This window comes from Amblyomma mixtum, chromosome 7, assembly GCF_055824585.1.
Source record: "Amblyomma mixtum isolate Tamu chromosome 7, ASM5582458v1, whole genome shotgun sequence".
NCBI lineage: Eukaryota > Metazoa > Arthropoda > Arachnida > Ixodida > Ixodidae > Amblyomma > Amblyomma mixtum.
In genome coordinates, this window is record NC_143018.1 from 45,739 (window position 1) to 72,500 (window position 26,762).

Below are 26,762 nucleotides of genomic sequence, written 5' to 3' on the forward strand. Positions count from 1 at the left end.
AAATATATCTTGAAATGTTCAGGCGTCAGTAGGAAAGTTGTGGAGCTCCACAAATATTGTCTAGCCCAGGCACTTCCAACGAGATAAACTTAGCGTGGCCGTTTTTATTCGGGAAAAGCCAAAAGCCCGCGGAGTTTAAAAAATACCACTGACAGCGCGCTCCGTGCGCCCGGATGCGCCACGATTACAGCGCTCTCATCCGTGCTTTGTAAAAAACTTCACTCGCCTCACGCCTTTCGTGCTGCTCAAGACAGAGCTTCGCGTTGTGCTTGGTTCCAAGATAAGCGCCAGTGGGTTCGGGAGGCAACTGAAAGCGCGGCTCCCGTTTTTCAGCGTAATTCACACGACCTTGCGAGGCTAGTTATATGCGTCTTTGCTTGCTGAAATCTTGCTCCCAAATTCAAACTCATGAGATTGTCATCGTTCCTCCGCATGCATTCTGCTAACGTGAGAGTGCAGTTATCGCCGCAGAAACGGGAGCCGTGCTTTCTTTCAACTGCCACCCGAACCCACTGGCGCTTGTCTGGGAACCAAGCTCAACGCGAAGCTGTATCTTGGGCAGCACGAAAGGCGCGAAGCGAGTGATGCTTTTTACAAAGCACGGATGAGAGCGCTGTAATCGCGGCGCGTCCAGGCGCACGGAGCGCGCTGTCACGTGCTATTTTTTAAACTCCGCGGGCTTTCGTTTTTTCCCGAATAATAACGGCCACGCTAAGTCTATCTCGTTGGAAGTGCCTGGGTTGGACAATATTGATCTCGACTAATTATACAAATAGTAGCGAAAAAAATGCTGCTGTAACTTTAGATAAACCTTAGCAACATCCACGCGACTTCAGTTCTGAAGAACGCTTAGTTTATTTAAGTCTTGGTCCAAGTTAGCTGGGGCACCCTGCATGTATACGCGAGCAGTCTACACGACACGACTCTTGTCTTCAACTCGTGCTATGCGCTTCCTCTCTCCTGGAAGTCTTTGTGAGTGACGTCTGTTGGTGTTGGGCTGTCTGAGGACGGCAACGACTGCCTCTGAAAAGCCTTTAGAGGGAGACCACTGCGTAACATCCGATGCGACAATCTTGCGGGAGCAGAATGATTTACCCACAATGATTAGTTTGATGTTTTCACTCTACTGAATGTATTATGAGAGTAATCACTCGTATGTATCCACCGCGGTGGCTCGGTGGTTATGGTGCTCGGCTGCTGACCCGAAAGACGCGGGTTCGATCCCGGCCGCGGCGGCTAGAATTTCTTTGGAGGAGAAATTCTTGAGGCCCGTGTACTGTGCGATGCCAGTGCACGTTAAAGAACCCCAGGTGGTCGAAATTTCCGGAGCCCTTCACTACGGCGTCTCTCATAGCCTGTGTCGCTTTGGGACGTTAAACCCCATAAACCAACCAAACCTAAACCAGCATCCACCCAAGCGCACCATACGGCTACAGCACGGGGGATTCCCCTCTGCTCCACAACAGCGTTCCCACTTCGAGGCAGCGGTCGGCGTTTCTGGCATATGCCCTGAGGTCTACTCCCCTTCCTGTCAGCTATGTGGCTAACATGCCACTCTATGCCACATACTCTGGGCTTTCCTTCCGGACTCCTCTCCTCGAGGTTTGCAGTCCTGAAATCCAGACCAGTGGGAGGCCGCATTGCTCAGTTCCGACTTGGACACACAGATCCGGGTTGTGACAAGAACCCTAGAAGTCGCCGAACGCCACGGGCTCATGGTCGTTTGATGGGGCTATAACCCCACACCACCTGCTACTTTTGTCGGCGGAAATCAAGTTTATCCTCCTCCTCCCACTTCGAGTTGGTGATCAGTTCGCTCTCTCCTACCGTAAGCTCAGCTTCTAGAGCGACTGCCCCAGTGAGGTGGTCGTCCCGGGTTCGAGCCCCGGACCAGGAGTAACTTTTCAACCATGAATTTCTTGTAGAAGCTGCACATATCTTTCCTCTGTAGGCGTATGACCGCGCTTGGGTGGATGCTAATGAGTAACTACTTTCTAGTTACAAATATACCACTCCTCCTTGGAAGATTCCCCTAAGCAGTAACTGGCTGCGACATAATAACTAGCGCTAAAAAACACAACGGGGACAACCGACGGGAAGCACGATAGCGTGTGCTTTTCGTTGTCCTTGTGTTTTTTGGCGCTAATTAGTAAGTCGCAGCCAGTCAATCAAGAGAACAAACTAGCCCGACTTTCTTCCTTAATCGCGCTCTAAACACTGCACCAGCACTTCTCTACTGAATGTTTTTTTATTCTAAGCTGAGGCTTCACACACACCGTTTAATTTTTCTAGAGGGTTGGGTGCTGTTTCTGGAGGGCTTCCCCACTGCGTCTTTAAATTAGATTTCGCCATCGCCCTGTTGTTCCGCCGCTGTTTCTGGGGGGTGGAGGCCTTATGCAGGTGGTAGAGCCAAAGTGGTAGTACTTGGTTGGGCAGCCCCCTAGCCAGAGGACTGCGTTCGCAGTTAAACAGACTATGAGGTTTGCATACGCGTCATCATTCTGCTTACTGGCGACAGTCCTACTGCAAATGTGGAAATTTCCAAAGGTTGTAAACGCGTCAGTCGAGCCCCCCTACGTGCATTTGCGCGACTGGTTCCACCGATAGCGGATTCCACGAAGACTCATCAGCAGCCTGACTACGATCTCCCATATATCTCCAATTAACCCTGTCCTGAGTAAGCTGCCGCCACCGTACCTCAGCAAACTTCTTAATCTCGTTACGCTTCCCTTCCCTTGGAATCCCCACCGTTGCGCTTAAGGACCAGCGGTTATTTTGCATTTGCATTACATGCCCTGACCAAGCCCATTTCTTCTTCTTGATGTTAACTAGGGTGTCATTAACCCGTGACTGATCCCTGCCCCACTCTGCCCTCTTCGTGTCGCTTAACGCTACACCTATCATTTTCCTTTCCATAGCTCGCTGCGCTGTCCAAGCTGAACGTTAGTATCCACGTTTCTGCCCCATAGGTGAGTACCGGCAAGATATAGCTGTTGTATACTTTTCTCTTGAGGGATATTGGTAAACTGCCATTCATGATCTGAGAGCATAGGCGCCGAGTTTTCAATCTGCCGGGGAGGACGGGGGGGGGGGGGGGGGGGAGGTTGCCGTTAGCGCCTTCTCTCTTTTTCATTCGTCCTCCCCCTCATCCGGGCATGTTCCTTAATCGGCAAGAGATATTTGTTTATTTTACTCTCAGGATATAGAGTACAGTACAGAGGGTGACGGCAATTCGCAGCAATATAGAAGATTTAAAAAAAGGGTAAGGGGGCCAAATACTGATCCCTGAGGAACCCCAGAACCAAGTAGTAAAAGTAGAGGAGTCAGCGTCATTAATTCTGACAAATTCCACACGAGACGAAGGAAATCCACGGATCCAGTTAAGAACTACATGTTCAATGTTCAGTACACTTGGTTTATGTGATAACAATGAGTTATTAACTTTATCGAATGCTTTACCAAAGTTAGGAAATATGCAGTCAGGTGAAAAAGTGGAGTCCACATAGAAGTGGAAGTCGTAAGAGAAGGAAAGTAGTTGAATGTCACAAGAGAGAAACTTTCGGAAGCCATGCTCTGTTTGAGAGAAGAAATTGTAATCCTCCGGAAAATTAACAAGATCTGCAAATATATGTACCATTATTTTACATGCTACTCATCTCAAAGATATGGGTCCGTGGTTAGATGGATTCTGTTTATCTACAGCTTTATGTACTGGTATGATCAAAGCAGTCTTCCAGTTTTCAGTATACTACACCATGATGATACGATTGTGAGTATATATGCATGCGTTTCATGATGATAGAACTATGCTGTTTAGCATTCCGTATAAATTTGCCATTTATACCATCCATTCCGCTAGAAATGTTAGTTTCAAATCTATAATCGGTATGATGCCCTGCAAGTCGAACATGGTGCGATCCATCGCGAAATGATCGCACAGTAGGAGACTGGGACGTTGGGCAACATAGGATCCGTAGCAGAAGATATGCTGCCCCCTGACCCCATCCGCTAAATACCACCCCTATCGCTAATGACATATAGCAATGACATATGACATATCGCATGTCGCTAGTGACATATTACCGGGATTTTCAGCGCAGCGAAGACACAAACAAGAAAAAAGACAACACGGGCGCTCATTACAGCTGTTTAATCAGGTGAAAGCAGTTGACATATGTAGCCCTCCCTGCTGAAGCGCACGTGTGTACAAGGTAACAAGAAAACTAGCACCAATCTTATCAGAGTAGGACTGAAAGAAATTTCCACTCAGCTTCACGAAGGAAAACTGAAGTGTCACTGACAAAGCTCGAACACGCCTTTTAAGAGCGTTAGTTCTTGCTCATCACGCTTCGAGATTTCGTGGGGTCTGCTACCGCCCTGAGATCACAGCGCTATCTGTGGCAGCAACTAGAAAACAGCGCATCTCGCATTGATGCTTGTAGCGCCATCTACAGTAGCATTGTAGAAACAACCACCTGCCGCGTGCCGATGGTGACGTCACCGTCCAATATGGTGGATAGAGGTGGAACTATGTGAATATTTGTGTGACTGTTGGTTGCAATATGTACAAGTGAAATGCTTGTGAGTGCGTTTATCGTATGGGAAAATAAACGTACAAATTCGTATTTCCATTGGTGCACCTCCCTTCAACCTCGTTCATATCAATTCTAGTAAACCAAACAGCTAACGCTCGGTACTTCAACGTCTTCCAGACGGTGGCGGCCTTTTTTGATGTAAAAGGCTTCCAGAGTTTCACGAGCCGTCCATTGTCTGCCTCTACACAGAATCGATGTTTCCAAAACGCGTTCTAATGAGAATAAATCGATTTCGTCGGGACTCTTTCTATTGAGTTTCCATAAGAAACTGGCCGCCGAGTTTCCCTCGAACCTCTGTGCAGAGTTGTAGTCGAGAGTTTATTGACCCCGGTCAGTATAGTAACTTTTAATTGAGTTTTGGTCACACGCAGTTAACTAATACGGCGGTGTGTTGCCTGTTTTGCGATGAGTGTACTGAACTTTCACAATCAAGAACATATTTTTAAGTCTCCCTCAATCAAACGGCTTGTATAGTGCTAGTCTCCAGGGCCTACTTTTTGCCAAGTAGATTGTGAATAGTATAGTCAGTATTTATGTTTGGAGGTCTAAAGTCTAGAAATACTCCGAACAATTTTTTTTATAATGTTTCTGATGCATCACATAGAAGATCTAAGGTAATTCTCGCATAGACATACTCTAAACACCCACAGTATGATTATAAATGCAACTTCGGCTCAAGCACTGAAGTTCCAGGACCACACCCGTCAGTTGTTGGAGCAAACAGCTTGTACCAACACTCTGAAATGGGCAAGTAGTAGCAAGGTCTACAATACGATGCAATGCAGCGCAAATGCAATCTCACCTGTCTCGGTATACGGTACTCCGTGGTCACGCTTATTTACTAGGCATAAAGAGTTTACAGATGTTAATTAAAGTGCTCTAAAGGGTTACGGATCCATTTGTGTGTAGTATAGTGCAGGCACATGAGACGAGATATAACTGCAAAGTTATGGTATTTTCCTGCACTAACAGTGTAAAAAAAAAAGCTGATCAATGCCTGAAGTATGATCATTGCTTGTCTGCGTGACATTTTCTTACCGTTCAATTAATGTTCTATTGTTGTTACTGGCCTTGCAATGTTTCATTGATGTTGTTTCCATGTACTACTTTCACCATTAGTTAGGATTTTCGTTTTCACCGTTCCGTTAGAATAAATAAAAGCGCAGCAGAGTTCGTTCTTGAGCGTAGTTCAGTTCATATTCAGCTGATTTGCAAGCATTTGAGGTTGCTCAGTTTAGATCCAAAGAACCTTTAGGCAATCGATATTCGGTGCAGTCAAATAAGTAGAGAACATTTTAACACCTGAGAGATTCAACTCAGTAATATTCTGGTTCTAATCAGTTGATGTTGACCCACAAGGACTCGTTGAGTGACCGGTTGAAATTCAGTGAGCCTTTTTGAGACTGAATGCGGACAAGTGTAGGACGTTAGTATGCGGCCCGATGTAACGTAACCATGTGCTTCAATTTATCGCCCTGCATATAGAGAAGGCGTGGCGCTACTATAGAGACCACGATGAGGTGGGAAACAATGAAGACGGAACAAAATTGGAATAGAATCTCGCCAACGCATCTCTCTCGCTTGTATAAGCGACTGCTTGAGTGGCGCAGCATTTTCTCTGCCAAGGCTTGAAAAAGCTCATTTAGGTTGAAGAGAATACTTTGAGCGATTCGTCCCATGCTTTTCGTCGCATAACGATGTTGCTTTCATCCATGGTCCGCTATACGCAATCACGATGCAGTATACTGCGCGGGAGAACGTAAAGAAGGTACTTCCCATATCTGCTCATGAGAAGTTCCCCCAGCGTTGCAGTACATGTTTGCAGGCTAGACATGCCTGAGCTGCAAGCAAACGTCTCGTTCGGAAACGGGAGATTCTATCACGACGCGGCGAGGCGCAGTCGAAACATCGGGGAACGTAGTTCGCGGTGCGCGCGCTGCCGAAGCAAAGCCAACGACACACGTCCGCAACAAAACGCGAGCGAAAACGGCATGCCCCGAAGCGTAGTACTGATCCACTCCTCGAGCGTTTCTTCCCACCCACATTGAAGAGAATTGCCGGTACGCTTACCTGCTCCGCGGCGCGGCGGTGGTCCAAGTTCGCCCGGCAACACAACAGTCCTCGTCCGCGGCGGTCATCGGCGACTCTCGCACGTCCCGGCCGGCAGCACGCGTCACGCAGCAGCCTGCGGCCGCATCCGAAGAGCCCCACCTTCCGCAGACCAATGGCAGCGCGCTCCGGTTGGCCTGCCTCGGGAGGCGCTGCCCAATCAGCGAGTGAGAGCCGCCGCCGCCGGCTCTGATTGGCCGCTGTTTTTTTTTTTGCGCACCTGTGTCGGATCAACCAATCGTAGCGCCGCCGCTCCGACGGTGGGCTGAGGCCCCGGGGTGTTCCTTTTGCGCCCAGGGACCGCCACCGATGCCAGCTGTTTATTGCGCAGATATACGCGTGACCACGACAAGGCTCGATTCTTGCGGGAGCGAGGCTCGGGCCGATCGATGGCTCCGTCCAAGGCTCGCTCGTTTTTCTTCCCTGCGATGGAGAGGTGGCCCGCGGCGGCGGAGAGCGCGTACTACGCACGCTCTTGAATGTACGCGCGCGTCGCTAGGCAAGAATCAACATCTGTTGAGAAGAAAAAAAAAAACGCGTTTTTATTGCAGGCGAAATGTGAAAAAGAGGGCCCATATGTGGTCCCTTTTTGTCGCTGCAACACTCGTGGTAAGGGTGGGTGTAACGACAGGTTGCGTCATCACTGTCTCGCAACGTGTTAGCGCGAGGTGACAGTCCTGACTGCATCGCTCGCGAGCCGATCCACTTCATTCGGAACTGGCAGCGGTGCATTGCGATAACGACTGCGGAAAGGAGCCCGAGAGTTTGGTGCTTTAATGGGGTGCAAGACTATCAGCAGGGTGGGTACGTGCACAAAAATGGGCCAAAAAAAAACGCAACATAAAGTGAACAAATTATTTCAGTGCTGTTAAAAACTTTAACAAACCTTTCGGAACTCTGTAGTTGTTGTAAGGTTGTTCAACAAATACTGACTCATTCGTTGCACTGGACGTCAGCACACGTCATGCTTGCGTTGGCATCGTGATGGTTAAAGCACCACGCTGTTTCTTCCTACTGACTCGTTTTAACGTCCATTAAGTACATGCAGAGTTTTTGGAAGGGCAACTAGCGATGTTACACAAAGTGGCCATCATCCAAGTGCGCAATTAAAGGACAGCAGCCAATATAACATACAGACCACATCGCCGCAGGCGAGTTCTGGAGCCGTGTTATGTAACGGCCCATTTTATCTTTTCATTTCGTTTGGCCATGACGCAAGCAACGCAGGTTGGAAAGCAAAACGGCTAATCACAGTCACAAAAGCACAAACTGTTGGGCTTGCACTGCAGACCACGTACGAGAGCACACACACGGACAAATTGACGCAGGCGGCAAAAGCTCTCACTTGCAAATAATTGTTTATTGACCCAAATGCATGATATATACACCATGCTTCATGACCGCATCATGACCAACCGAATCAATGTTTTAAGTGTGGCCACCTGATGTCGGCATTTCAGTTGAATGAGTTGAGTTGAGTTGATGTATGCTACAGGTGGAATTAGCCTTGCTTATTCTGCCGGCAAATGATCCACCGTAGCGTCATTTATATGTTATTTATTTATTTGAAATACTGCCAGTCTCTGGTTGAGACCTTAGCAGGTGGGCATTAAATGCATAATACATGGTAAAGGATAACATTTCTAAAAGCGGCTGTGCAAAGGGCAACTATATATAATCTAGACAATTCATAGCACAGAAAAACTAAAAAGAAGTTTGACCGATTTCCTCAAGCAATCCAAAGAAAAAAGGCATGCTAGTTCAGAAACATAAACATAATATAAACATTGGCATAACACATGGTACACTCCTTGAAATAGACTTAATAATTAATAATGTCCTAAAGCAGGTCAGATCTGCCAAGCTATGCACACAATCGCTTATAATAGAACATATGCCACTCCCGTCACCGTGCGCATTTAATTGAGCGGTTGACGACGCTGCGCACGTCGTCAGCCGCTCAATTAAATGCGCACCACACACGTCCGCTCACAGCACAGCATTATCCACTCCAGAAGTCACCATCTATACACATATTCAGTCATAGTAGAACATAGTCATTGCCGAGTCACCATCTCAAAGAATAACACAGACCACTCCAGAAGGCACCATCTACGCACACATTAAATCACAGAAGACCATACACCGTCACCATTTAGAGTCAAGATCAGTGTCCTGCAGGAATGTTAAAAGAAGGCGTGAAACCTCTCTTCTGCATGACTGGTTTCAAATCGGGTAGAGAATGTCCTGAACTGTACTGTGAAGGGCTCCTGTTCTCTTGAAGGAAGCGAACACCACATACCTTTCCGCGTTGTACTCCACGTTGTATTTCAGTACCCTGTGGAGTGGCCCAGGCCACTCTACTACACTACTCTACTCTACTCTACTCCACTCTACTGTTCGAATTCGAATGGGCACTGCTCGTACTCCTGCATGGATGCATAAGACGGGCATGACATCGTATCCGCTGTGTTCTATATGTGGTGTGTGCGGGGATAGAGAACATTATTATTCAGCTGAATGACGTCATGAAGGAAGGTGTATATGCCATGCATTTGTGTCAAAAACGATTAGTTGGTCGCCCATGTCCGGTTCAGTCACACGCTGCTCCGATTCGTCGCGAACGACGCCCCGTTTCTTTGCCGCGACTGAATTAGGGGCGATGAATCTCGGGCGTGTCAGACGCGTCATCGTCCACTCGTGGGCGTCGGCCAGTGCGACATGGGCGCGTTCATGCAAGCAACAAGTGGCACCGTGGGCATGCTTCTTTCACGACCATGCATCACGTGTACTCCCTATGGCAGCAGCGACCAATGGCTGCAACCCTACAGAAAAAGTTTTAGACAGTCTATAGAGTGTTTACAGACTTCTGTCTATAAAGTCTATAGACTGTCTATAGACAAACGTCTATAGGCCATACAGATGCCATGGACAGTCTATAGACAGAAAAAGTTTTAGACAGTCTATAGAGTGTTTATAGACTTCTGTCTATAAAGTCTATAGACAAAAGTCTATAGGCCATACAAATGCAATAGACAGTCTATAGACAGTCTATAGATTTATGGCCATATAGTTTTAGTTGGCTTTTGTCTATAGACAGTCTATAGACTATGAATAGACAAAAAGCAATATATATGGGAAGTCAATAGAGTCAATAAGAAGTCTATGGACTGTCTATAGACCATTTTATAAGGGAGGGGACCGAACGGAACCGAAAGGATGGTTATAGAATACGGAACGAGGTATACGTACCTTTCTTGACTCGCGTCCTGTGACGGCGCTTAGCACTCAAGCTGATCTCCCTTTCCTCACTGCTTTAGAGCTCGCGCTATAGACATGCGTGAGCAACAGAACCTGCGAAGAGAATGATTCCCATCCTGTTACACAGTTCTTCGCGCTTGTTGCCGAAAATTGGCTGCGCAGTCGGAGGGCTCTGCACAACGTCACTCCGAGGCTATATGCATTCTTGGAAATCCCTCTCCGTTGAAATCCCTTAATCCCGACGAAGCGCGCCCGATTGTCTTCTGCCTTGAAAGGAAAGGGAAAGGGAAAACTTTATTTTCACTAATGCTTTTATGCGAAGCATATTACTAGAGCTACTCTACAGCCCGTCGAGCGCGGCGGCGGAGCTACCATTGACCTTTACCGTGATCACGTGACACCACGTGACAACATGACGTCACAGCAGGGGAGAGATGGGCTGCCGGCTCGCGCGGCGGCCGCGGCGGTGGAGGCTCCACATCAGAGGCGCGGCGGCTCACCACGTGACGCTGCCTCGCTCTCCGGGCACTTAAGAGGCAGCCAGGTGTTGGGATGCCGCCTAGAAGCAGGGCTGATTTGAACGAGAAGCGAAAGCTGCAGCGTGCCACACAGACCGATGATCCCGTATATAGCTGCCACGGCAATCCTTGCTACACTTCTAGTGGTTGTATTAAAATGACCAAGTATTCAACCAAGTAAAGCCATGTATTACCAAGCCTAGCCATCAATATGCTTCGCATCTGACTAGGCTTAACCTTAGCATTTTTTTCCTGCGGTTTGGGGCCATCTCCAGAGGCGTCTTGGTTCTACCCCCAGGAGCCTTCTCTGTCGAAGTCGTCCGCCTCTAATCAGTGGTCGGTTGCCCTCAGTCCAGGGCTCCGCTGGCCACTGCCGCCCGTTGAGCTCGCTGTACCAGACCTTGTTGGTCTTCAAGCGGTCGCTAGACAGCAGAGTCTCCCACTGCTCCGCACTCGGGTTTTGTATTGTGGGGACCACGTCTATGTTCTGGTCGTTCCTTGAGAAAACTCGCGATTGCATTTGCTGGCATTAGCCAATGCTATACGAATGTGCGGACTTGAAACACAGTCCGCTCAGGGCTTCACGTGACGCTGCAGTATAGAGCAGCAAATAGGAAACAACAGCAGCAACCCTGCCGCCGGCAGTCCTGCAGAGCACGTGGGCTCACCGATCGAGCCAAGAGCACCTGCGCGCAAACGATTCAGCCTATAGGTGCGTGCGCGGACTGCGAGCACAGAGGGTCGATATGTGCGCGTCTCCGCGGGTGGTGATTTTTCGCTTAACAGCGCATTTAGCTCCGGACCCAACCCGGCACTCTGGGCGGCACACCGGGCCTGTTTGGCAGCAGCGCGTCGGTATACTGCGTGGCGTCGTAACGAGCTGCTGCCGCTGGGACGAATGGGCCGCTGACAAATGGACGCCACCTGGGAGGCCGCGGCGGGAGGCGGCTGTTGCTTGGGCTTCCGTGCGACGCACGACGCCAACGCACCTCTGAAGGTGAGAAAAGAAACAGAGGGCGCGTAATTTCGTTAGCTCTGCCGACTGAGTTTATGGTGCAGAACGGTTTGCGGTCCATAGCTTTTTTTTTTTCGTTTGCAGCTCTCCATAAGGGATATTACGGCGTCGCACTACAGCAGCCGTTGAGTCAGTGGTTGCAGTGGCAGCCGTTTAGAAGAAATGGGCCATAGCAGCACAAACATTCACTGCGCGAATCGCGAAATTCAGCGAGACAGCGTAAACTTCTTTTTTTTTTGTATTTCTCACCGCTTCCTTCCTTGATTGCATGCTCCCGGTGTTGCACTGCTGCCACGCCTTTCCTCAGAACTAACCCACGCGTCGACGTCAGCACAGCGAGGCTGCTGCGTCCAAGCAATCGTTACGAGGAGCTAAGCTGCTGTTCTGAAGCCACCTGGTTCTTTCTTGGGTTCAGTCAGTGAACCTTATTTAGCCAAAGGGCGGTAGCTTGCTTCCCCGTGGGCATCAGCCTATAGACGACCAACGAGCGCTCATCGGTCTCGCTCTAGAGGCTGCCAGATTCCAAGGAGTCTTGGCCGACCACTAGATCTGGGCCTTCGGCCCCTTGACTGTTTTAATAAATGTTCACCAACCAACCAACCGCACATCAGTGACACAAGCAGCAACACCGCGCTTAAGGCTTTCGCCTCACCGCACTTAACGTCAGCAAAATGCCCCCATGAATTTTTAAACTATGCAGAAACTTCCGTCTCTGCGGTGTTGTTGATGAATTTTTAAACCACAAAGACAGGCCAGTCGAACTAAAACATCGTTTTACGCACTCAGTATATCACTCCCACACACGCTTCAAAATGAGTTGGTATTAACAATGCGCACTTTTGAAATGTAGACACATTGCACTTTCGAATGCGCTACGACTAGTTTTTCCACCCTACGCGGGACAGCCGCAGCAATCGTGCAAATATTTTGAAGAACGGTCAATGACTGCCCGCTCGCTTAACGGCGGACATTTAAGGCACACGCACGCAAGTGTATAGCCGCGGAGAGTAATCTTTTCCGTACACTGTACCCAAGCTAAACGAAGCAAACTCACTGTGCACGGTTGGGCTGACCAACTACGCCCTTCCCTCATAAAAATGGTCTATAGACAGTCTATAGACTCCTTATTGGCTCTATTGGCTTCCTATAGATATTTCTTTTTGTCTATTTATAGTCTATAGACTGTCTATAAACAAGTCTACTAAAAGTGTATGGCCAAAAATCTACAGATTTTCTATAGACTGTCTATGGCATTTGAATGGCCTATAGACTGTTCTTTAGAATTTGTCTATAGACAGTCTATAGACACTCTACAGACTGTTTAAAACTTTTTTTTTGTGAGGGTTAGGTAGGTTCAAGTCCGTACGCCTGAAGATGAATGCCCTTGTCAAGATGACATGTGTTCTATAATATATGAAACATGAAAATCATTTGAACAAACATTTGAACGAACTGAGCGAGAAGTAGCCTTTCTATATAGCCAAGCGATCAAGATAGTTAACGATCATATGGAAAACAACCACTGCAGGCTAGCCCAGATATTTTCGGCTAACAGAGAAGGAAGTAAGCGCTGATACGCTTCCCATCGCGTTCTCTAAAAGCTCAGCGAAGCAGAAGTTCGAGTCGGTTCAGAGCGCCGAGCTAAGACACAGCAACACAGGAAGGCAGATGATACAGACAAGCGCTCACTTACAAATGAGCGCCTATTGAATAAGCCTCTGGATAGAAACACATATGGTGAGCCTCTGGATAGGAATGTGTATGCTGAGCGTTTAGTGCAGCCTGCGGGGGTAAAGATCTGGAACGCGATACCCATTTCTCTGAAAAATTCACACAATTTTACTGGTATGTTTAAAAAACACTTAACTGAAATAATTGATTTAACTTGAAATCCATTTTCGTCAGTTTTCTGTTATTATGTAGTTTGTATGTAACACAGTTTGTACTAACACTCGAAGTCTGAAAGTTCTCTTCACATGTCATGTTTTCAAAGCTATTCTCTTACTTTTTTTGTCTCGCCGAATGTTATCCACTAGTGTTATTTAGATCTTGTACTGCGCTTACGTTATTTTGTATAAGTCTGCTGTTTTTGAATTTGCTTTGACATATTTTGTGTACTTGGACCCGAACTAGCCGTTGGCTATGGGTCCAAAAAGTGTTTTATATTTTTCGTAAAAGAGATTCGAAATAAAATTGAAATAAGAAAGACTGACAATGCGAGAGTACGGCAGAGTCACCAAAAGCGACGAAAGGACGCATAGGCATGCCTCGGAAACAGTGGGTTCCTCCACGCTCATGCAGCGCCTAGCCAACTGTGTTGGGGACGCGGAAAAGTACCCATATGGCAATCAGCAACTGCACAGACCATAAATTAACCACGCGGACGGTTCTTCCTCCGATTCCGGGCGGCAATCGGCGGGCCTCTCTATCGAAGCCGTCAGAATAAGTCGCCACCCTTTCTCTCTCGCCAGCAACAATGGCCCGTAATCTCGCTCCAGAGACACGCGGCTGAGCACGCGTCGCGCGGAGAAGCTCGCCGCCAAGGGGCGCTAACGGCGTCGCTAATCCCCGGCGTCCGTCCTCGATATCCCGGCCTGCTTTATGGCCGGATCCACCTCCTATCTCCCAGTGAGGCTGCTTGTTGCCGTCGCGTGCGCAAGATATCGTCGTATACTTCGAGCGTTCGGGTAATGGCTCCTTTTTTTCTCTTCGTTTTTGTGTATCGCGCTCTGTCGAGCCCAGTAGTCAACGCAAATCCCTTGTCCACGGAGCAGCGCTGACGCTGTAACGTCCTGTGCCAACGTGCCGAACACGGACGTATAAGCTACGTACTATCGCGATGGAAAGAAACGCGGCGTCTCTGTTGTTGGTTCGGTCGAAAAGCTGTCCGCGTTGTAGTAGTAGTAGTTGTTGTGAGCACCACGCGTCAAAAAAATATCGCATCATGCCAACTGTTTGTCGCAGAATGTTCCGGATGATACGAGTCACCATTTCGTGCAGCATAAGCTTAATAGTAAAATTATACCCGTGCCACACGCTCACAAGAAATGGCAGTAAATGCTTAAGGCCTTAAGTTTGTTAATGCCATTATTTTCGGAGTTGGTGCTACACGTCCACATTTAATGCCATTATCGAAAGTGACGATGACGATAACGCTTGCAAGGTAGTCAAAAATTTCAATTGAAGATAATCATTGCTAATGAGCACAATATATGGGAAATGTTGTTCAAATGTAATATAAAAACGATTTTTCAGAAAATACGGCTGTTCCTGCTTTACAAGTCGAAAAAGTTGTCATAAACTTGCATGTCAGCACCAAAGTCGACTGTCAATAACGCTGGTTGAAAAGGCGCTCTTCGCATCGAAAATGCGGTACAGATGCCTCATCTGACTGAAAGTTATTAACCATTTCCTACTGGTTAGGAAGTTGTTACTAACAAAGCTGCATGCCTTTCTGCGTGTGGAATGGGAACGAGAGTATACGCATTGCACGGGCGGATGAGTGGTGGCGAACTCAGTAGGTCGCGAATGGCAGTAAGGCTAATGCCATTAAATTTATGCCTGTGGCACCTCACGAATGCCATTAAAACTTAAGGCAGTAAGCACTTAATGGCATTAAGTCTGTCCGTGTGGCACGGGTATTAGAGCCTAGCTTGCGGCAGCAATTCGAACCGGCGACCTATAATCGGGGCTGCGGGTGTCCGCCGAGGTATGCGAGACAGTTACTCCATCATTACATTAAGTTTTCATTTCCTTAGTTCATCATCATAATCATCAGCCTGACTACGCCCACTGCAGGTTAAAGGCCTCTACCATGTCTCTCCAATTAACCCTGTCCTTTGCCAGTTTCGGCCACCGTATCTCAGCAACCTTCTTAATGTCATCCGCCCACCTAACTTTCAGCCGCCCCCTGCTACGCTTGCCTTCTCTTGGAATCCATTCCGTTACCCTTAAGGACCAGCGGTTATCTTGTCTTCACGTTACATGCCCTGCCCAAGCCCACTTCTTGCTCTTGATTTCAACTAGGACGTCATATCCCGCGTTTGTTCCTTCACCCCCTTTGCCCGCTTCCGATCTCTTAATGTTACACCTATCATTTTTCTTTCCATAGCTCGCTGCGTTGTCCTTAAGCTGAACCCTCTCTGTTAGCCTCCACGTGTCTGCCCCATAGATGACTACCGGTAAAATGCAGCATTTCCTTCATTACGCCACCTCTTTCTCGATTTCTAAACCACCTGGACGTTATCATTCGAACGGCTTATAAGAAGGCAATCGGCCTACCCATGAAATCATCTACGGAGCGTCTGCTAAAACTAGGGGTACACAACACGGCTGATGAATTGATTAGCGCCCATCTTACAAGCCAGGTAATGCGACTGGCCACAACTACGACCAGCCGCAGGGTCTTAGAAGATTTAAACATTAGCTTTCCGCAGCAAGTGGCTGAGAGAAAAGATATACCTAAAGAGTGGAAGAGCAAGTTCCTTACGCTTCCGCTTCCCAAAAACATGCTCCCGGAGCATCATCATGCTAGACGAGTGGCGAGGAGCAAGAAGATGAACGAGTGCTGTTCAACAGAAGGAGCCTTCTTCGTGGACGCTGCGGGTCCTGTACAAGGCATATTAACAATCTCAGTGGTGCACCAAATGCAAGTCGTGGACGTGCTTTCAGTTCGTAACGGGGATACACAGGCTATGGAGGAAGTAGCGATAGCCCTAGCCGCAACGCACTCCGCATCGAAATACATAGTTACAGATTCCCAGGCGGCTTATAGACATTATATGCGTGGCAGAATCACGCCGCTAGACTGCAAAATTCTTAGTCAATGTAGGACTTCAGCTGAACGGAAGGGAAGGAAGGAAGGGAAAACTTTATTTACACTAATGGTGTTTCCTGCGGTTTGGGGGCATCTTCAGAGACGTCTTGGTTCTACCCCCAGGAGCCTTCTCTGTCGAAGTCGTCCACCTCTAATCAGTGGTCGGTTGCCCTCAGTCCAGGGCTCCGCTGGCCACTGCCGCCCGTTGAGCTCGCTGTACCAGACCTTGTTGGTCTTCACAGCGGTCGCTGGACAGCAGATCTAGTCTCCCACTGCTCCGCACTCGGGTTTTGTATTTTGGGGACCACGTGTATGTTTTGGCAGGCCCATGTGATGCGGTGTAGAGTAGGTTTTTCGTCGCACCAGGGACATTTGTCCGTGTATATCGTAGGATGCATTTTGTTTAGTATATGTAGGTTTGGGAAAGAGCCTGTTTGTAATTGTCTCCAAGTGACAGCTTCCTCTCTGCTGAGAGATTTGTGCGGTGGGGGATATCGCATTCTTCTGCCTCTTTAGTTTTGTAGTATGGCCGAGTATTCCCTGTGTGCTGGCGCGAGTTCGGCGGTCTCGTCGGATGCTCGGAAAGTAATGTATCCTCGAGCTATCCTGTCGGCCTCCTGGTTCCCTGCCACCCCCGCGTGCCCCGGTACCTAAACAGTTTTGTGTGGGATCTTGTCGTTTTGTTCTTCCTGGTTTTTAATTCTGTCGCTCGCTTCGAGGAGTATACGGAGCGCGTGACGACCTATCCTGCCATTCATGTAATTTCGGCAGGCTGTTTGAGAGTCCGTGAGTATTGTTAGTGACCGCCCGGTTCTATAGCTCTCCGCCACCGCTAGAGCAACGGCTACCACCGCCGCTACAGCGATTTTGGTATCTCCTCCTCTCCAAGACGCGTCTGTATACACGGTCGTGGCTTGAGGAGCGTATGTTTTCTCAATGAATTCGGCCCTCGCTTCTCTTCTGCCTCGATGGAGGTTGGGATCCATGTTTTTTGGTATTGGAGCTAATTTGAGGGTCTTGCGAAGCTCGTCGGGGATCGTTGCCGTCCTCGACATTTCTCGCATCTGCTCGCGGTATCCGAGCCTCTGCAGGAGCGCTCTTCCAGTCGTTATTTGAAACAGCCTGAGTATGGAAGGAATTAATATGGGTACCAGGTCACCAGTGAGTTGAAGGAAACGAGCGCGCACACGCTTCGGCCCGAGCTTTTCTTCCCCGGAATCCTTCTACGTCCTCCCTTACTGATTCAGGCTCCCCCTCTCCTTTAACAACATATCCAGAAATATTACAACATTTGAGCCTTGAAAGGCAGACACTCCCGAGGCCCGCTAAGGGTCTCAGTAAATCAGAGGAATGTCACCTTCGCAGGCTACAAACTATATGTCTTTCAATAATCCAGCTACACTTCACGCCATTGAGCCCGAGTCCTTTTCGGCACAGTGCAAATTTTGTGGCCAGAAGGCAAACGTACCATATGGTATGGGCTTGCCAGAAAAATGACAGCATTGACATCATAAATCAGCCAACGCGAGAGGGCTGGGAGGAGGCCCTGTCCAGCTCGGACCTCGAGGAACAACGAGCCCTCGTCGCCAGAGCACGGGCAGCGGCTTTCACCAACGGCGTCCCGGACTAGGGACCCGATCAGCCTTCCCTTCAACTAAGGCATTGTGGCTTTCAATAAATGTTTTCATCATCATCTTCTTTCACTCCCACCTTACTCCCTTCCCTTATGGTGCTGTTCGGGCGTGCACCGAGATGAGACAATTACTGCGCCATTTCCTTTCCTCAAAAATGCGTTGCGTTCAGAGGTGTTTCCAACTGGCAAGGCGTCGCGCCGAACGGGCGATGGCGTTCCGTGGACTCCCTGGCAGCGCTGCAACAGGCTATCGCGATATCCTCCAAATTCTAGAGGCCCGTGTGCTGTGCGATGTCAGCGCACGTTAAAGAACCCCAGGTGGTCGAAATTTCCGGAGCCCTTCACTACGGCGGCCCTCATAGCGTGAGTTGCTTCGGGACGTTAATACCCAATAAACCAAAACAAATCAAACCAAACCAATTTTTGTGTTTAAAGCGAAAACATTATAAGGTTATGTACGCGTCATGAAAAAGTGTCCGCAAATTTCGTCCGCACGTTCATGTAGTTCCGTAAAGATATAAGAAAAAAGTTTTATTGCATTAGGTAGTGGGTAAAAATCTCCAGATTTGGTTGATGGGAAGTAATTAATTAATTACATGCCAAAGACACACTCAGACGTCGCAATAGCGATGGACGTTGATATGCTCGTCTGGGTAGCGAAATGCTCGACTGGGTAGCGTCGTGTAGCTCTCGCTACAAAAAAAAAATTGACCAATGGCCATCCCGAGTGGAATTGCGGAAGCAACGGCGCGGCAAAAGTGGTTTGAGCGCCCGTCTCGGCTGCGGGAGGTGGTTGGTTCGAAACCCACCGCCGGACACCCACCGGTAAAAATGGGTACAAGCGTCTCCCGGCCTGGCGCTCGGCTTTCTTCAGGGGTGTACTTTTGGGAGAAGCTCCGCAAGCCCCGCTGCGCCCCCTGCGGGTCAAGCCCAGTTTCGAACGACCTCGCAGCCTGCTAAAGGTGGTAGGTACCCTTCGGCCAACGCGGTTCGAACGCGAGCAAAGCCCTAACGCTGGCACTGGGCGCACGCACGCCCTAGCGTAACGGCCTTTTATTCTACGTGAGGAGAAAGAAAGCCCCTCCGCAGGAAAAACTCCCTCAGAGACACGGTGTACACACACCATCCTGCAGGTCTACCCACAGAACGCCCAACCCTCGCACTGTTCCGCTGGCTCACCGCAGCAGCATCAGCAGCAGTCTGACTTCGAATCAGAAGATTGCAGGTTCGTGTCCTGTCGCGGACGCCAACCGAAGCGTGGCCTTGTGGCAGAGCATCCGCCTCGCATTCGGGAGGTGCTGGGTTCGATATCCAGTGCCGCAGGGTACCCACCGGTGTCTAATGGGTACAAGATTTCCCCTGGCCTGGTGCTCGGCTCTTCTAGGGAGAGATGCTTGGGAAAAGGGTCGTAGACCAAATAGTTGCCTTGACGGATGAGAGATAAGTTCCACCGTCAAGCAACCCTAAATCCTCCTCATGCGGTAGAAGCCCAACTTGTGGCCCTTTTTTTATGACTTCTCCCAAACGTACACCCCTAAAGAAAGCCGAGCGCCAGGCCGGGGGACGCTTGTACCCATTTTCACCGGTGGGTGTCCGGCGGTGGGTTTTGAACCAACCACCTCCCGCAGCCGAGACGGGCGCTTAGAGTGACTCAGAGGTGCGGCGGCAAGCGAGCCAGACACCGGGGCTGTGCAGTCTCTATGATAACCGTGGTGGCGGGTGCACACATTTTAAAGCTTGGCTTTGCGCGCAAGTTTAGGTATGCCGAGGCTCTAAAGTTCAATAACCGACTCTTCTGACCACCGTTTTTCAGCACCAACTGCAATCTTAAACTTCGGGTGCTTGTGAGCAATATTTCTTAGTGCATTTGAGCTGGTGGTGGTGAAAAACATTTATAATGCAATAAATATTTACAGAGAGGTGATTGGGGTAGGCCCTATTGGCCCTTTCCCCTCACAATACTAGGTGGAGCCCCTATTCCGGGGCCCCATTGGCAAGCAACGCCGCCCGCGTCCGGTGAACCAAGGCCTTTTGGGTCTTTAGGTCCTGAAAGCCGAGCAGGGCCGCCTCCCAGTCCTCTCTGGTGGGGTTGGGGTTGGGGGGGGATGGATGGGTTTGACTGACACGCCTAAAACATGTGGAAGGTGTCAGCCACCTCCCCACAGAACTGGCACGCGCCATCAAAGGATGTATTGAAATGTTTAAGCACCGCCGGGCACAGTACAGTGTTAGTAAGAATTTTGATGAGGAGGCGCTCGTCAGCGCGATCCAGACCCTTACAAGGGGCCGGGTAGCGCCGGTGCTCCTCCTTGTAGTAATCGGTGATTTGTTTGAATGTAATGGCCAGATTGTCTGATTGGGAGTACCCTTCCAAGGACAGGGAGATAGCCCGGGGAGAGAGTGCGCGGGCGGCCTGATCGGCCTGTTCGTTTCCCTGGAGTCCCTGGTGACCGGGGGCCCAAATCAGGTTGCGTGGAATTGGATCTTCAGATCGACAGCTATATTCCAGTATGCGCCAGGCAAGCGGGGGAGCCCAGCCCAACTCGTAGTTCCGACAGGCCCCTCGCGAGTCGGTGATGATGTGTTTCGACTTGGGAGTAGTGAGAGCAAGAGCAATGGCAATCTCCTCCGCGTGTGTTGCGCTGTAGGCTTTGAAAGTGAGCCCGTTGACTGTGTTTGTGTTGTGTACGACTGCGGCCGTGTACCACACCCCGTGGTGTGGGCCGGCAACGTCCACGTAATACACATGTTGTTGGTTACCATAGTATCGCGCCAACGCTTCCGCGCGCGCCTGGCGACGACCGCTATGGTCTTCTCTGGACATGTTGCGGGGAAGAGGTCAGACCCGGAGGGCGCGTCTCCAGGGTTCTGGCACTCTCTCCCTTTCCTCAATATGGTAGTCATGTTTGATGTGTAGCCGGTCCAACAGGCGGCGACCGGACGTGGTCTGTGCAAGACGCGTGTATTGGTTAACTAAGTGGGCCTCTCGAAGCTCCCGAAATGTGTTCACCACGCCCAAGGCCAGAAGTCGCTGGTTGGACGTGGTGACCGGGAGGTCGAGAGCCCGCTTGATGACTTTCCGGTGGATGACCTCTAGTTGGTCATCATCATGTTTGCGCAGGTGCAAGTAGGGGGTTGAGTAGAGGATTCTACTCGTTACGAAAGCATGGGCAAGCCGCAGTGCATCCTTGCTTCGTAATCCGCCCCGCTTGTTGGAGACCCGGCGGACCATGCGGCCCACCTGGTCTCCCACCGTGCGAAGTTTGGCTAGGGTGGTGTCGACTCTGCGTTGGTGGTGTATGAAGAGACCAAGGACGCGGATCTCCTTGGACTCCCGGATCGGTCCCGAGGGGAGACTGATGCAAAGCGGAGTTGTGTCCCGAGGGGAGGGACGTATGTGCACAAATTCTGATTTAGACGGGGCGCACTGGAGTCCGCAGTAGGCCGCGTAGTCGTCGACTAGGGTCGCCGCTGCTTGCAGGCAGGATTCCATGTGGCCCAGGTTACCTTGCGTGGCCCATATTGTAATGTCATCCGTATAAAGAGCGTGATGTATCCCGGGCAAAGAGGACAATTTGGAGGGAAGATGAAGCATTGCCAAATTGAAGAGGAGGGGAGACAGGACCGCGCCTTGAGGTGTTCCCCTCGAGCCGATGGTGTATGGCCCGTGTTCCGCATCTTGTATGCGTATGTAGGCTTGACGGTCTGTAAGAAATTGTTTTATGTAGACTGTAGTTGAATGTTTTGTGGCCACAGTTGGTGTTACTGAGGTGGTCCAGGATTACTTCGTGTTTGACGTTGTCGAATGCGCCTTTAAGATCCAAGGCCAGGACCACCTTGTCGTTGTGGGGACATTCGACAGGATCTAAGATGTCGTGATGAAGCTGCAGAAGTATATCCTGTGCAGACTTGTGAGGGCGAAAACCGAACATGGTGTCCGCGAAAGTGTGCTGTGTTTCGAGAAAATCGGGGAGTCTGTCGCGCACCATCGTCTCCATCAGCTTGCCGACACAAGACGTGAGGGAGATGGGGCGAAGGTTCTCCACATCAATAGGTTTGCCGGCCTTCGGAATAAAGGTCACGAGAGCCGATTTCCACTCGAGAGGGAGAGGAGTCTCTCCGTCCCAAATGCTATTGATGTATTTGAGGAGCGCGGCGTAGGCTGCGTCGGGAAGGTTGGCCAAGAGCTTGACCGTAACCTTGTCGCGGCCGGGTGCAGTGCTCCGCTTCATTTTGCTCAAGGCCGCCCGGAGGTCGTGGAGCTGGAACGGCTTGTCCAGCTCCGTGTTCTCTTCGCCTGCATACGAATACGCCGCCTGCCGGGGGTCCTTAGTGGTGCACAGGTAACGATCCCTGAGCGTGTGCGCTAGTTGTTTTGTCGTTCCTGTAAAGTTGTGCAAGGCCCTATGTAATTGGCGTTGGGTTTCCGTGCGTGTTTGTATTGGATCGATGAGAGCGCGGAACAGACGCCACGTGTTGCGGCCAGACATCTGGCGAGCAGCCGCGTTGCACCGGTCCACCCAGTTAGTGTCGGCTAGCTGAGTAGCATATTCCGCTGCCTGTCGTGTGAGTTCGAGGATGCGGTTCTTTAGGCGTCTGTTATGTTTCTGTTTCTTCCATCGCTTCGTGAGGCTGCGACGGGCCTCCCAAAGGTGGAGAAGGTGGTTGTCCACGTCTGTTTGTGTTTCTGTGAGCTGTATCTGCTGTCCGTGTTGTGTGAGCGTAGACGTGAGCGATCTGGACCAGGCGTCGTATCCCGACTGGAGGGGCTCTACAATAGGTATAGAGAGGTGCGGAAAGTCGTCCAGTCAGGGATACGAGCTTGTTTTAGTGGGCGTTTCAGGGGACGCATGTAAATGGTTGTCTTGATTATACAGTGATCACTACCTAGAGTGTCCTCTGTATTCAGCCAGTCGGCATGTCGTATGTTGCGTGTAAATGTGAGGTCCGGGCAGGTATCTCGTTGAATGGAATTGCCGACACGTGTTGGGTTGGCGGGGTCAGTGTGCAGGGTGAGTCCAAGTGTGGAAAGAAGTTCCGCAAGCTTCCTCCCACGCCTGTCCTCCTGGGCGTATCCCCATAGCCTGCTCGGGGCGTTGAAATCGCCGACGATTAGGAGGGGATCCCTACCCGCCACCTGCATAGCTTGAGTGAAAATTTCATTGAACGTGACGTTCTTAAGTTTCGGTGGGCAGTAAATATTTGAATGTGTACAGGTGGGTCAGACCGCTTTAGGGGCAGCACTGAAACCATCGTGTATGGGAAAGACGGTGTTGTGGGAAGTGTGACCTCCTGCGCAGTGTATCGCTTGTGAACAAGTATACATGTCTGCGGGTTGTGTTCAAATGTAGTGTAGTTTGTTAGTTTGGCACCGGCGCCGGGTTCCTGAAGGGCAACCACGGCGACGAGGAACTCAAGGTTCTCAAGATAGAGGCGGAGATGAGTCCGCTTCTTGTGGTCCTTGAGACCTCGGCAGTTCCACTGCGTTAGTGTAAGCGGCTGAGTTGTTCTTGCTCGCGACTTAGGGTTGGGGGCCATGGTCGGAGGCGGAGGGTGGGGTCACGTTGTTAAGACTCCCCAGTCCGCTAGTGCCCGGCGCAGACGTGCAGGAGTCTTCAGAAAAGTCAAACTCATCGGGAATAGCTCTATTGAATTTTGAGGGGCGGTTAGCGTCCCTGATGGGTCCTACGCGTTTAAGGACGCGCGGATTATCTTTTATCCGTTTTTGGATAATGTGCGTTACGGCTTGTGTCACCTGTGCGATGACACTCTCCACCTGACGCGCGATGGTGTCATGGATAATTTTGGGGAGGTCAGCCAATTGTGTTTCAATTGCGGTCACCCGGGTCTCCAGGGCCGCGGCGCGACTCTCCACAGGAGGAGGGATCTCCCTGTCTGTTATGTTTTCTGCCTCGTCGCTCGACGCGGGCGGAGTATGGAATTGGGATTTGAGCGAGTTAAGCTCGCTGGCTAGTTTTTCGTTTTGAGCTCGCAAGAGGGCGAGCTCGCGCTTGAGTTCCTGTGTCTCGGCGGTGCTGGTGGGGGAGGAGGGAGGAGGGGAAGGAGAGGAGGCGACCCTCGCCCAGCTGCCTACCTTGGGTTGGTTGCAGGCGGCGCCGCCAGATGAAGCGCTGAGAGCTGGGAACTCCGCTGCTCCGGGTGGTGGCGTTACTGTTGCTGTCTTGCCAGGGGGAGGCATCACGCCACGCCGTGGCGTCTTCTGGTTGTTTCGCTGCCGCCCTCCCCATGTAGCGCCGGCATTGGCTCCCTTGGGTGGCGTCCTGGGCCCTGGCTGCGGCAACTTGATGAATTTCGCGGTGCATTCGCGGGAGCTGGTGAGGTGCGGGCCCCCGCAGATTAAACAGATAGGATTGCAGACGTGGGGGGCCATCCCCTCAGTACCAAGCCCCACGTTTTGGCCACACGTTTTGGAAATTATTACTTGAAGCGGATCAAGCATTCGATATAATGTGCAAGGCGAGCAAGAAGATGGTTTGCATCTTTCGTAAAGCTTTGCACCAGGCTATGATTCTGCTCTGGGTGGATGCGCAGTGAGGCAAGGGAGGAGGAGGACGAGAGAAGATTGTGTATAATCTGAGCTACTTGGACGCAACTTACAGTGTACAACCATGCATTACAGACCACAATGAGTTGTACGAGTAGAAGATGCGACATAGCGAATCAACGTAGGGGCGCCCATCAGTTGTACGAATCGTCATGGAAGGGAGATCACAGGTATACCGTGTGTGCGGCCGCAATTATAGAAGCGTATATATGTCAGAATTTTTTATTACCCTCATAAATATGTTCGACTATTGCCTTCTATTTTCTTCTTCTTGGGTCGCCGCGGTGGCTCAGTGGTTATGGTGCTCGGCTGCTGACCCGAAAGACGCGGGTTGGATCCCAGACGCGGTGGTTGAATTTCTTTGGAGGAGAAATTCTAGAGGCCAGTGTATGTCAGTGCACGTTAAAGAACCCCAGGTGGTCGAAATTTCCGGAGCTCTCCACTACGGCGTCCCTCATAGCCTTAGTCGCTTTGGGATGTTAAACCCCATAAACCAAACCAAACCATCTTCTTCTTGGAATTTCGTTTTATATGCGGACGACGCCAATGTGTTCTGTTCGGGTAGGGATTTAGATGCGCTGTTTAGGGAGACAAACAATTGGATGTTGGGCTTAACCTCATGGCTGGGAAGTAACCGGCTCGCATTAAACATAAACAAAACAAAGTATGTACTCTTTCGCTCCAAAGGTACGGAAATGCATACTATTACATGTTTAAAATTTAATGGCCTGGACATACAACAGTCTTCTACTACCAGATTCCTAGGTGTCAGATTCCACGAAAGTCTTTTATGGAATGCTCACATCCATACACTTAGAACTGATCTCTGTCGTGCCTTACGCATCTTATTAAGCAGACTGAAGTGCTACCTGCCAGCTTCTATTAAACGGCAGGTGTACTACTGTCTTATACATTCACGTTTTAGCTATTGTTCTCTTGTGTGGCAAACCACGACGAAAACAAATTTAGATTCCCTACTATCAATACAAGAAAGAGCAATACGCGCTATCGGTAACTTGGAGCTGTCCGATAGCTGTGCGTCCTACTGTAAATCGTATGGAATACTCCAAATGCCTCAGTTCTACAAATACAGACTAAGCCTGGAAATTTATCGCCAGTACCGGCTGGATAAATCTACCTCTGAAACAAAATACCACGAAAAAAAAGCGTGTACGATTTAAGGAAGAACATCATAGTCAAGCCCCGATCTCGAACCAACTATGGACATCAAAGATTAAGCTGTCAGATAGCGGATTTAATAAATAGCTATCCAGTCATTCAAGACCTATTAACCAAAAATCTTTCACTAAGCAGGTTTAAGAAAACACTGAAGGGATTGTTCTTAAAGGAAGACTAGTGTTTCATGTTTTCATATTTTTCTTCTTGTTTTCAATTTCTGTTTCATGTCCTTCAAGTTCGATAGTGTACATGTATTTTACAGGGTCTGTTCTGAAAGTAGTAGGACTAATTTTTTTAAATAAAATTTATTCGTGAGAATAGTACAAACGATTATAATTTTTCAAAGTAGCACCCTTCCGCACCTACACGCTGCTGCCAATGAGTTTTCCAGTTTTCGTACGCCTCCAGGAACGCCTGGACCGGAATGCTGTTTAGCTCCCTCGTCACGGCCCGTTGAACCACTTCTACCGATCAATGATGTTGCGCCTTGAGCGTCGATTTTATTCTCGGGAATAGAAAAAAGTCTGGCGGGGCCAAGTTGGGGCTGTAGGGGGGCTGAGGAAGCGTTGCCAGCTTGTGCTGGGCAAAAAATCGGGGTCCTCGTTCACATGATGAAGAAGAACCGGGCAGATCCCTTTCAGGTTGGCCTTTTGCTCCTCTGACAACACTCCCGGCACCAACTTCGCGCACACTTTCCTCATGGCTAAGTTGCTGCCATGATCTCAAAAACTTGGGTTTGAGGAATGCTCAAATCATCAACAATCATTCCAATGCTCATCCTATGATCACTGTTCAGTAAATGTTTCACTCGCTACACATTTTCGTTGGTCTTGCTGGTCGAAGGGCGTCCGGAGCAGTCGTCGTCTTCCACTTTTTCCTTACCTTCTCGGAGCAGCTTGCGCCACTCAAAAAACACCTGATCTACCCATGGCAGCGTCACCCTAGGCCTCCTTAATCATGTCGCGAGTCTCTTTGCCCGTTTTACCAAGATTTACACAAAATTTGATCGCGTATCGCTGATCCAGTAAACGCTTCATTATTCTGCGTGACGAGACGCTTCGACAGATGTTC

General features: G+C 49.7%; 1 protein-coding gene across 1 annotated transcript in view; it reads right to left on the reverse strand.

Annotated features, from left to right (window-relative positions):
* LOC149334772 (transcription factor glial cells missing-like) overlaps positions 1-8,707 on the reverse strand; it is a gene marked incomplete at its 3' end in the record, with an annotated part of 35,470 nt that extends 26,763 nt beyond the window's left edge. The window contains exons 1-2 of the mRNA XM_089553662.1: positions 8,698-8,707; positions 6,666-6,904 (exon numbers count right to left, since the gene is read on the reverse strand). Coding sequence (XP_089409788.1) covers positions 6,666-6,904; positions 8,698-8,707 — 249 coding nt within the window. The remainder of the gene's footprint in view (positions 1-6,665; positions 6,905-8,697) is intronic.
* Positions 8,708-26,762: the final 18,055 nt, after the last annotated feature.